Source organism: Colius striatus, chromosome 18, assembly GCF_028858725.1.
Source record: "Colius striatus isolate bColStr4 chromosome 18, bColStr4.1.hap1, whole genome shotgun sequence".
NCBI classification, from domain to species: Eukaryota; Metazoa; Chordata; class Aves; order Coliiformes; family Coliidae; genus Colius; species Colius striatus.
In genome coordinates this window covers 4,809,253-4,821,269 of record NC_084776.1, presented here as the reverse complement: position 1 = coordinate 4,821,269, position 12,017 = coordinate 4,809,253, and the positions used below count along the sequence as shown (strand labels likewise).

The 12,017-nt window shown below is 37.8% G+C and overlaps 1 protein-coding gene across 1 annotated transcript in view; it reads left to right on the top strand.

The window, feature by feature from the left end:
• The first annotated feature begins 298 nt into the window (after positions 1-298).
• Positions 299-12,017, top strand: part of ANKFN1 (ankyrin repeat and fibronectin type III domain containing 1) — a 53,610-nt gene continuing 41,891 nt past the window's right edge. Inside the window, exons 1-4 of the mRNA XM_010206971.2 lie at positions 299-484; positions 4,602-4,812; positions 9,278-9,472; positions 10,933-11,046. Coding sequence (XP_010205273.2) covers positions 299-484; positions 4,602-4,812; positions 9,278-9,472; positions 10,933-11,046 — 706 coding nt within the window. The remainder of the gene's footprint in view (positions 485-4,601; positions 4,813-9,277; positions 9,473-10,932; positions 11,047-12,017) is intronic.

Sequence of the window (12,017 nt, the reverse complement as noted above, 5' to 3'; positions counted from 1 at the left end):
AAACCCTTCTCCTTATACAAGTTAGCAAATAGTTCCGAAATGGTCTATTTTATTTTTCCATACTTAATTTTCCCTCCCCATAGATATCCATGGGACTAATTCCATAAAAAGCAATTTACCATGGAAAAATTACCCAAAAACATGCTTCTGAGTGATCAAAAACTGTATATGAAAGTGGTTTTTTTCCACAGAAATCTTGCAATGCGTGTTTCAGTGATACAGTTCTGATCAATGATGTCAGAGAAGCAAAACCTTGTTCATCAGCTGTTGCTTTTCTTCTAGAAACTACTAGCTGAAAATGACCCAGCAAATGCATAGCTTAAGCATCCTGCAGACTAAAAAGAACAGCTTGCCATCCTCTCCAAATGCTGCAAAGCGACTGTACCGGAACCTGTCAGAGAAGCTGAAGGGGAGTCACACATCCTTTGACGAGGCGTACTTCAGAGCTCGAACTGACCGGCTCAGTCTCCGTAAGAGCTCAATGGTAATTATCTGATATGTATCAAATTTCCAATCTACTCTTAATCTCCTTAATTGGTTTGATTTTAATCTACATTTTCCATCATCTCACTTTGTTCCCTGACCAGTTCTATACGTTCTTCCTGGACTTACCCTTTATGACCCTGTTTTCAAATGACCTTCTTGAAGGCTAAAGGAAAGCTACCTTTCACATTTTGAAGAATTGACTGTATCTCTGAAATAAAAGCACAGTATAAGCTCAGTGCACAACAGAAACTTTAATATTTCCTGAAGGAAGACTGACCTGATGTTGATATTGCTAAAACAAAATAAATTCCTTTTTTCTATAAGTAGGAAGAATAGATGCAATAGAAGTTCCACCCTTCAGCTTCTCTGAATTATGCCCCATGGGAAGAGATGAGTTGAAATGTAGCTCTAGTGCACTGGAAAGTCGAGAGACTGTTGTTCTCCTGCAAAGAAAGACTATGACCTGACTGAAGCAAGGGATCAGGGCTTCTTCCTTTCAGCTCTGCCAGAGCTGATAACCTTTATTTTACAAAAGGAGAAGTCTAAAACTCAACAGGGCTTGATAGCTGGAGAACAGTCTTTGCGTGGTAGCCAAGAGCTGTGCTTTTGAGGCAGTGGGTTTCCAGATGCTTTCAGTTTGTAAGAGTCACTTGAATTTTGGCATCCAAGTATGAATTGTGGGAAAAGATTCTTTGGATGAATTTATTAGTTACTGTCTTTTTTTCCCTTTTCTTTCCAATTGCAAACTTGTATGTGACTAAGCGAGTGTAAGCGACGAGGATAAACTAGTGCTGGGGACCATGCCAGAGCAGACTGACATGTAGACTGAATGAATGCCAGTCTGTTAGCGTATTTTCTGACCAGTGTTTCTCTAAATCTACTCTTCAAATTACATATTCCTTCAAATATGGGGTCTTCTGTCATACTTAACTAATGAGAAGAGAAATGGCAAACGAGCATAGGCCAAAGACTGAGGAGCAGTGTACATCTTCTGAGGCTCAAGTCATCTTCCATACACACAGCTAATTACTTTCACTTTTCTCCCTTTTCAGTCTGGATCTGTTAGGCAGTGGGAGTGTCTGTTCAGTCAGTAATCAGGATTAGTAGACTCAATTTTATGTTGTGATGTGGAAGATGGTTTAATGGGATATAGATTTACTTGTGGTAACTTTGTTTCCCCCAACTCACTACACTGCCATGGGAGTGATGTAGCTTTTGTCACTGCTGCCTGCAGTGGGCAGGGATACTTCTAGATACCAGTCTGGGGTCTGAGCTGATGCCCTCAACGTTCAGTGAACAAACTCCCACTGAACTGAAAAGGCTTTGGATCCCATTCTATCCATTCTGCCTTTTGTTTTCACAGTTTTCCCTGGACATAAATAGCAAGAAAACCATCAGTGGAGGGATGGAATTATTCCAGGTCAAGTTACTAGCTGATGTATTTTCTAACCACTGAGTTTTTGTGCTGCAGAGCTAAGTCAATGACTAAAATCATGTCTCCAGACAAGTGAACAACATTTATTAGAATTTGTTTTCTTTCAACTTTGGCTAGTGAAGAGTTTTCTTTCCATTCTCTCTTGCTGTGCAACACTTTCCATTCAGTAAATTGTTGTCTTGCTGCAGACATAGCAATGTCTCAAAATAGCTTTATTCTTGAACTCATGTTTATCAAAACAAGTCTTTGCAGAAACTGCTTTAACGTTTTTTCCAACTCCAGTAGCACATAGTGGACTTTTTCAGTCAAACCTAGAGCAAATATCTTGAAAGGGGCACTTCATTTTAATTAAGCTACATAAGATTGCATTTCTAAACACTCCAGCACTGAATCACTTACTGGAACATGGTTATTACTTACTGCAAAGCAATACTGTAGTCCTTTTCAGTATATACATTTGTGCATCAGAGTAACACCTAAATAAATTAATCACATAGCACATCTGTCTAGCTAATGATTAGAGGCTGCAGGACTGAGTCAAGGAAAAAGCAACATAAAATCCACTCCTAACCTTTACATGATCACTTGTAAATGTGATTCAGTTACTCTCTGAATTCAATGGTTTTGTCTTTTCAGAGTAGAAGTTACCCAGTAAACTTAAATAAAGGCAGAAATCAGAAGTGATAATATCAGCTGGACTAAGGTTGAGCACATGGGTCTAAAAATGCTGCATCTTACTCCTATTTGAATTCCTTAGCCCTGGGCTGCAGATGTCTGAATAATGCTGCAATAGTAGAAAGTGTTTCACATAGAATGTTATCAGCTTATTTTGGAGAAGACTGTATTATCTTTAAATATATTTCTGTTTTCTGAGTGGGAAGGAAATAGCTGGGGAAAGCTGGACAGGTGTGTAGAATGTTTTTCTGGACTTGGAGAGCTGGGCTGGATGCAGACTTCCAAATGGGACAATTCATGGTCATGGCCAAATCCATGTGGTGGATATTTTGCTGTCTCACCAGGATATTTTTTGACTGTACTAGACAAAGTATGGTTAGCTAGACACTTCTATGTATGTGAGGGATGTATGCATGCCCAGGTAACAAGGCCATATCACAGTTCCCATGTTTTTACACTCTTTACAAGGCTTGCCAACATATTTCAGCCTGTTGCTTGTGTCTGAATTGTTCGTTTGGAAAATCTGATATTTGTCATTTGGTTTCATAATTGTTTAGGTTGGATGAAGGAGATTATCAAATTCATGCTCTAGTTTTTGTTTAAATCAGTGCAGCCTTTTCAATCTGGTTTCTAATGAATGAAGAAAGAGAAATTTGGGTTTTTTTCCTTTTGGTGAAACATTCTTGCCATCAGATTAGCTAGCAAGAGCAGTTATGAGGAATTCACTTAAGTATGTCCTTAGATTCTGTTCAGCAAATAACATGAAGCCCAGATTTCACAAATCCTTTAGGTATTTCACATAGCAAGAAAAAATCCAAAGATGCATTTCCAAAAGCATATTGGCAGGTCTGAATTTTGATATCTGAATCAAAACAAACCTTGATTTATGTCAAGGGTTTAAAAATAATTCTACACCAATCATTCAGGCAGGTAAAATCTGCTGTTAAAGTGTGTATGTGTGTATTTGAATCCATAGTACAGTTACATACAGCTGTTAAATGCATATTGACTCACATGTCAGAATCATCCTGTGAATTAAATAAATTGAAACTCTTTTAATTTATAAATGTACAGCAATTTTTAAAAAGCCATTTACGTTTTGATGTGGCTGAATCAATTTCTAATCACAGAAGACTGTTTCAATTCAATACTGTAAGCACCAGAAGGATGTTCTCATAACAGAAACCTGCAGACCATGTTACTCTCTTGCACCTGCTTCTCTTCAACTCAGTTAAGAAATGATGAGTTTCTTTGTGTTTTACTATTATCTCCTTGACATTGGTAAGGAAAAGGTTCATGGGTTCCACCTGCTTGAGAGTTGGTGCCATGCATGTTCTTGGTGTTTTGCTCTGTGTACTGTGCTGTTCACATACATCACTTTCTGGGCATGCACTCTGGCTAGTCAATTTTGTCAGTCCCTTCTGCTTTTTTATTTAAAGACTATACATTTCAAAGCTGTTTCTAGTTACAAGTTAAATGCAAAAATATGAGCATCTAGAAATGATTGAAAGGTTTGAATGAACGTAACACCTATTACCAGCTCACACTGGAGCTGTGAAGGTTTTTTCTCCAGGATAACCTCTTTGTTTTGGATGTTGATGATCTGAGTTTGTAGATTTCTCCTTAAAATTTTGAGTTTGAAAAACTCAGTAATCCAAGACACTGCCAAAATCATAGCCTTTGATCCAGTTTTACACTGAAAACATGTAATATTGCTCTCACAGTTTGATTATAGGACAGATATCTCAATAAGTATGGGCTTGGTTTGTATGGATTTGAATCTCACTTGAACTTTCCCCCAGACCTGAAGCAAGTTCAAGCACACAAGCGCAGACCAAGCTCAATTTTGCTACAAACAATTTTCATGTTTCTAGCTGAATCTAAACTGTCTCTGGAGGATCAATATGTTATAACAACCTCATAAAACACACTTTTTTCCTCAGTTCCATTTTAAAACGCTGACAGTGCAAAGCTTTGCTGAATTTCTGTCTTTGTTATTACACAGAATTTCCAGTGCAATGAAGCTATGTTCGAGGCTGTAGAACAGCAAGATCTGGATGCTGTTCAGATTCTTCTTTATCAATATACTCTGGAGGAACTGGATCTGAACACACCAAACAGTGAAGGACTCACTCCTCTGGATATTGCCATTTTGACAAACAACATCCCTATTGCTAGGACTCTTCTACACGTTGGGGCAAAGGAAAGCCCACATTGTAAGTAAAGAGCACAAATTTAATTGCTTGTAGGCGATTAGGTTTGCTGCTTGTTTGGGAAATTAATTGCTTAACACTTAAAAATGGATTGTTTTTATCATAAAGTTGATTACAGCAGCAATAGTTCTACAGTGCTGGAGGATATTTGCAGCAATATCTGCTGAATGCATGCTCCATTGGTCTTCTTTGTTCTCTGTCAGATACACCAACTGATGAATCAGGGTGAGCTTCTAATGAGATTTACACTGGGGCAGCTGAGTTAATACCAATACTGAGGAAAAAAATCTTTAAAAATATGGAAACAGGAACTGAGTGATTCAAAGATCATGGTCTGAAATATGGAGTTTGTCATCAAAAATGAAAGGACGATGGCTTGTCTAGACTTTGGTTTATTTTTATTATCCTTTTGATTTTGGCTGTGCTGCCTTCAGGAGACAGGTTGTGTTGAAATCTATCATTTCCATTACCCACAGACTCCTCACTCCTAGTCTTCCAATGGCCTAAAATCCCACTTAAATGAGAATTTCAAAGTTCTATAGAACCAGAGTAAACCTAAACACAGAACAGACCTCACTTTACTGGAATACCAATATTGCTTATAACTACATATTGCGGTTATAAAACTCCTTTGTATTCCTTCATGGGCATTTTTATACACAATTTGTGGATTGGAGAGTGACTTACCAACCCAATTAATCAACCATATACCATGACACAAACTCTGACGCCTTACTTGTGTCTAAAAATACACCAATGTATACGAATTTGTTTTAAACTGTCAATGCCTATATTTAGGACATTCCCAGCAAGGCTATAATGAGACTGTGTTTGAGGGGTTCGGCCACTGCAGACTCTGCCATTAATTTGAAGTTAGTTAAATTAACAACATTTAGTGCTGGCATGTCAATCTCAGTGCTCCAGGAAATTGCACCTTGAGGCTACTAACATTGCCAGTTTTTTCACTGGAGTGTATGTGTGCATGTGCGTGTGTGTGTTGAGTTTTTTTGCCAGACCCTCAGTGTTGGTACACCTTTATTGCTTTTCTATGTCCACAGCACTTATATTATCATTTATTCTGGCCTCCTTTAACCTTCCCTGGAGATTTTTGCATAGTGTAGCTGCTCAGTGAAAAGAGTTTTTTAGTTTTATATTTATTTGTTTATTTTTCTGTCATGGTTCATGACTGAGGCTTTAAAAAAAAGTGTGACAGCATTTAGAGTACATGATTGACTGCTGAAGCAACATTCATTAACCATGACAAATCTAGAGGAAAACACAGTCTTGAGTGTTCTAAACAGCAGTAAAAAAGACTAAACTAATTTTTCATTGACCTCATCTGTAAATAAATGCAGTCTGATGGCGAGCAGGGGCAATCATAAATTAGTATTCATTTCCTGTAATTAATGCAAACATGCCTAGGAACACAGAGAATATGAATATATAACCACCTCATTTCCATTTCAAAATATATCCACCAAATTTCCACTTCACTTATCTTGATTTTTAGTTTTTCTGATTGAAATAATGGATGAAGCATTCTCAATAAAAAGCAAATGATTGTTTGTTTGGGATTTTTTTACCTTAAAGGTTTACAGTTGCTGCTTGAGAGCAAAAGGCAGAAAGTTATTTTCAGCACTCGAAACAAAGGTTCACAGCATCTTTGTATGTGGTTTCATTCTTATGGAACTCATAGCAGTCACTTCCTATTTTCTCTAGTCTTCTGCTTTGCTTTCTGTACCTAACCAACCCTGTTAGAATGAAATCCATTCTGTTTATATGATCTCAGGGCTACAAGAACACAATCCAGCATCCAAGAGGAGCATTTTCTTTTCTTTATGGGGCAGTTCAGCAAGACTTCCCCAGATTGAGTCAGAGGGGAGGGGTTTTCAAGGTTAAATTCTGACTTACCCCAACTTTGGGACAGGAAACAAATATCTCAGAGTCTCATTGGAAGTGTATAGGACAAATGCACAGATCTGGGAGACTGCAAGGCAGAGGAATTCCCTGTTCTAAATGCACACTTGCACTTTCTCTATAGTAGCCATAGTGATCTAGCTGAAATCTCATTACCGCCCCTAATCCAATGCTGTAGCAAGGAGGATCTGTAGGACATATAGCTTACATGTGTATCACCTGGATTTCTGCATGGAACAGGAATAACAGCAGATAAGGGAACAGAAAGTAAAACTATGATCTTTGCTGCCACATGGAGCTCAGACTACAACTCTTAACAGGAACCCAGTATCTCTTAAACACAACATAAGATCAGAGAGTACAGAATTTAAAATATTAATTTAGTTGAAGAGGAGGAAAAGTTCACTGCTATCTTTTCAGTTACTCTTATGGATCATATACTTATGGTTTGCTTGGCTTGTTCATGTGAACTCAAATAAAAATAAGATTGCAATTTCCCTTGGCTGATTGGACACATTTGCAAGACCTGACAATTGTGGATCAGAATCTTGGTTAAACAAACAGAGCCAGATCCTTAGTGAGAGATTGAATCGATGCCAGTTCTCAATCACCTGAAGTTCTGGCACGTAAAATCTCCTTCCTCAGTCCTGTTGTGCTATTAGATGCTTATTGTAGGCATGGATCCAGGAAACCATATCACCTTCAGCTTCCCAGTAAACAGGCAGCTCTGAGGATACCAGCAGGTTCCAGTAAGCCCGGCCATATGTCTCTGATGTCCGTATGAAGAATGATCAGACTTCAAGAAGGATGGCTTCAAGCCAGCTTCTGAAAGCAAAGTCTTAGAGACAAACATTCTTCAAAAACAACCTCTTAGATGTCAGAGGTGTTGAGTAATTCTTTGCTCTCCTCCTGCGGCTTTAAAGATCCCATGGCACTTTTCACATTAGTATGTAGGGTTATTTTTAGACTCCACTAAGCTTCAATTGTGATATTGTTATGAGAGACAGAGGGCAGAAGTTAAAATGAGAGGTTCAGAGTGGATAAAATAAACACTTTTTCACCATAGGACAATAAAGCAGTGGAACAGGTTGCTTGGAGTTGTTGTAAAGCCTCCATCCTAGGAAGTTTTCAAGACTAGACTGGGAAGCACCCTCAGTAACTTACTGTGACCTCTTAGCTGATCCAGTTTTGAACAAGGAGATTGGGCTAGAGAAGGGCCTTTTGAATATGATTTGTCCCATAATCCTATGATTCCAGTTTAGGAATAACACATTTATATGTGCAGACACCTTTGCTCATGTGGTGTTTTGATGTCAAAAACCTGTCAGAGTCTTGGTCCTTTATATAATACATCTTGATGTTTTCAGAACTGTCTGCTGCAAGTGAATGATCTGTGCATCCTGTGCAAGATTCTGATTCTGTTTCTGTGAAACCTTAGGGAAACCAAAAGCATCACTGTCCCCACATAGCAACTCCCCATCACTGCTAAGAGTAGCTGCTTGTACTGGAGCAGTGTTTTTGGTAAATAGGGGCCCTTTAAATCAAGGCTATCAGAGCTCTTCTGCAAAAATACCAAACACCAGAGAAAAAGTTTTCTGTGATTTCAGAATTCCTTCTCTTGGATACTACTTTCTGTATAATGAACATCAGATCAGTGGCTGCGTTTCTTTCAGAATAACCACCTCTGTGAGTCAAATTTGCTAAGCTGCAAACAGTTTGAACCATTTCAGGTTAAGAACATTTCTGAAAATAAGGTTTGATTCACCACATTTCACTGTAGAATCAATGGGCAGATTTAGGGTGGTCAAAATGAAACCCGTTTTAGTTTGTAACCTATACAGTCTACATTTTCACCTTTCTATAGCATGCAATAGTTCATGTAGGCAATCTGAACTGCTGAATGTCAGATTAAAATTATTCTGAGCACTGGAGAAAAACAAAACTTCCACGTGTCAAGCTGCTCACTGTCTGCTCAGTCTTTCAGAGGATAAATTAGACATTATGTGGGCAAAACTGCAGCAGAAAGAAAACCTGGAAAGAGATCCATTCTATACTAGCCACGACTCTTCCCACAAAACTCTCCTTCTTAAATTTGTCAATTAGAGATCTCTTTGCATGTAGAAATGTACATATTGCATGTGTTTATAACCAGTACAACCTTCTTTTTTTTTCTGTGAAGGCTTATGTTATTATGGCAAAGTAAGGGTTGAATAGAAACCAGTTGTATTGTTTTAGTTTGGTTTTAATGCTCCACCAATTTAAAACATATATGCAACTTCAATCTAATTAAGACATTTTTAACCATATGAAGAAAATTGGAAGACAAAATTTGCTCTATTTATTCATGTCATTAATTACATTTAAGTGGCCAGATTAATGTACTTTAAGTGGTATAAATTGGCATGCTCTAATCACTTGATGACAAGATAACTACTGGAAGGCAGAGTGTTCAAGGATTTGACCCTACATGTGTTACACAGGAATGCATAAGGCCAGAAATTTGTCACATAAATCCACCAAGCAATTACTTACTTTTCCCTTTTCTTGGTAGTTGTTAACATGGAAAGCAGGTCAGTGCATCTGAGTACATTGGTCCAGGAAGCACAGCAGCGAGTTACTGAATTGTCTGCACAAGTGATGAATGAAGGCCTTGGTACAGACAACACTGAAAAAGAGAAGCAACTGAAAGCATGGGAATGGAGATACAGGCTATACAAGCGCATGAAGGCAGGCTACGAGCATGCTAGTAAGTAGAAGAAAGTAGTTGAAAAGATCAAGACAAGAACACTGCCCTTGGTTGAGCAAGGATGTTCTCACTAACTGATACTCACAGCACTGCTGTGAAGCAGATGAATGTTAGTGTGGGAAAACTGTGGCACATAACCACGTGGCCTTTCCAAGAATGAACTGATATTAGAACAATAAAGGACCACATTATTTGAGAGCAACAAGCACACAACTTTAGCAGTGGGCTGCATAAAATTGGCAAGATGAAATCTCCAAACTCTTGATTCAGTGTCTAATGGTTCTGTTCTACATATTTCTCTTCACATTTGCTCCTGGATCTCATTTAATGTGCTCAGAATTTAAAGTAGGATAATTAGGAAAGAGTATAGAATAGGGAGGAAGAGGGGTGGGGACATTGGCCTTTTTTATGTTCTAATTTGTTGTTTGGAATTTATTGTTATCCAGTTTTAGAAGAACAAATTTCTAAACATTTAATCAAACAAGGGATTTTCATTTTACATACAAAAAAAATGTGAAAATTTGTTTTTGGCATCCATGTATAACATTTCATAGCATAGTCACGGATAGACTCACCTTAAACAGTTGTACAACTGAGTCTGTACCCAAAGTAAATGTGTATTTAGGCCCATGGGAAGGAGTAAATGGGGCTGAATTGTTTTCCATGCAGATCTTCTAGTTGTATCCTATTCAATTAAATACAGTCACTTCTACTAACATTTTTACAATCATCTTTTTATAAATGTTCTAACAAGTAATTCTCTAATTTATTGTATACTAAGATCAGCTCTTCAAGACAGATATCATTTTCCTTGTATTATATGCTAAATACAGGAAATACAGCAGTAGTGGAAGTATATAATGATGTTTTTTTAAATCAATCCCAGCAGTAAGTCAAACCATGTTGTGTTTGATTTCTGAATTGAATCTGGCTGATAGTCTGGGGAATAGGATTTTTTTCTCTTAAAAAACAAAATTCTGACTGATAACTGTATTTTGGAATTACCACACTGAAACTTTGGTTGTATTTGCAGTTTCTGAATCACAATAATGTAAAAATGTTTTCTGTTTTTTGATAAATTTGAGTTTTTAGTGAAACCATAAAGGTTTAATTAGCTCTTTGTGGTTTTGTCCTTTCTCTCTCCTCCTACCCACCCCAAGAGATTTATAGAGGCTTTTCATTGACATAATTAGCATGAATCTGTTTTATTGGGTTACATATATGCAGGAAGATATTTTTAACTTAAAGGAGCCAAAAACCATGATAGAAACAAATGGTGTCTGCAGGATATTGTTAGCAGGGGCACTAATTAAAATGCTCAAAAGGCAGAGAACACAAACACCTACAACCCAAAGCTCACAATTGCAGGGCGATTTTCAGTGGGTTCTTTGAAGACTCAGAAACATTGTTTGAATAGGATTTGTTGTGCTGAAGAGCTGATGTTTTCTCTTCTCTCCCAGGAGCCCCCGAGGCGCCAACCAATGTCTGTCTCATGGTAACAAGCAGTACATCACTCACTGTCACCTTCCAAGAACCTCTGAGTGTCAACTCAGCTGTGGTGACCAAGTATAAAGGTACTGGATTTAGACATCTTTTAATTAACATGATGATGTTCTAAAATTTGAGAGCTAAGTGACAAAGGTATTTATGTACAACAGATTATGTTACAGTGCTGGAAAAGCTTGAATTTCATTATTTTCCCAGTTAATAGCTGTAGAAGTGGAATTTTCTTAAAAGATTCCCCAAAGACAAAATTTGTATTGAAAAAGAAAAATAAATTAACCAAAAGCTTTCTCCATGAGTGCTTTGAAGAAGTTTGCTTGACTCACTGTGGTCAGGACATCAGCTCAATGACTGGGTTGAGATGAACAGTTACAAAACACAAGCTAACTTTTGGTGCCTGTGGGCTCCTGAAACCATGTGTATCCTTGTAAATGCCAAACCCACACCACCATTCCTTAAAGGAATGCCTCTGGAAGCTGAAACTTTTGGCAGAAGCATCATACAGCCCAACTAATTAGCTATTCTAGGGCTGCCACATCATTCTTGGAAGAGTAATACGTTTGGGGTGGCACCAGTTAGTTGCAAAATGAAATAAATAGGAAAATTATTCCATCTGAATAGCACTGTTGAATTGAAATAGTTTTAAAACAGGATTTCTGTTCCACAAGAAATTCCAACATTTTAAAAAAAAATCATTGAAGATTAGAACAAAAATGAGAAATATTAGAATTTCCTACTTAAAGGAACCTCCAGGTTTTCTAAAATGTTTGGAACAGTGAGTTCTTCAGTGCAGCTATTTGCAGCTTTCATCTTCCTATGGGAGCCTGAGTCCTTCTACAGGTCAAGGGACTGTAAAGCACTGTTCTGAAGATCTGAGGCCTTCTTTGCTGAGCTCAAGGGAGTCAAGGAGTGAGGAGCCTGAAAACCCTCTTAGTTATTTCCCACTGTGTCTCTCTTAATGATTCCTGTGATGTTTGTTTCTTTGAATTATTAAAAACTCATCTGAGAGATGCTTGAACATTGGATTTCCCTACACATAACA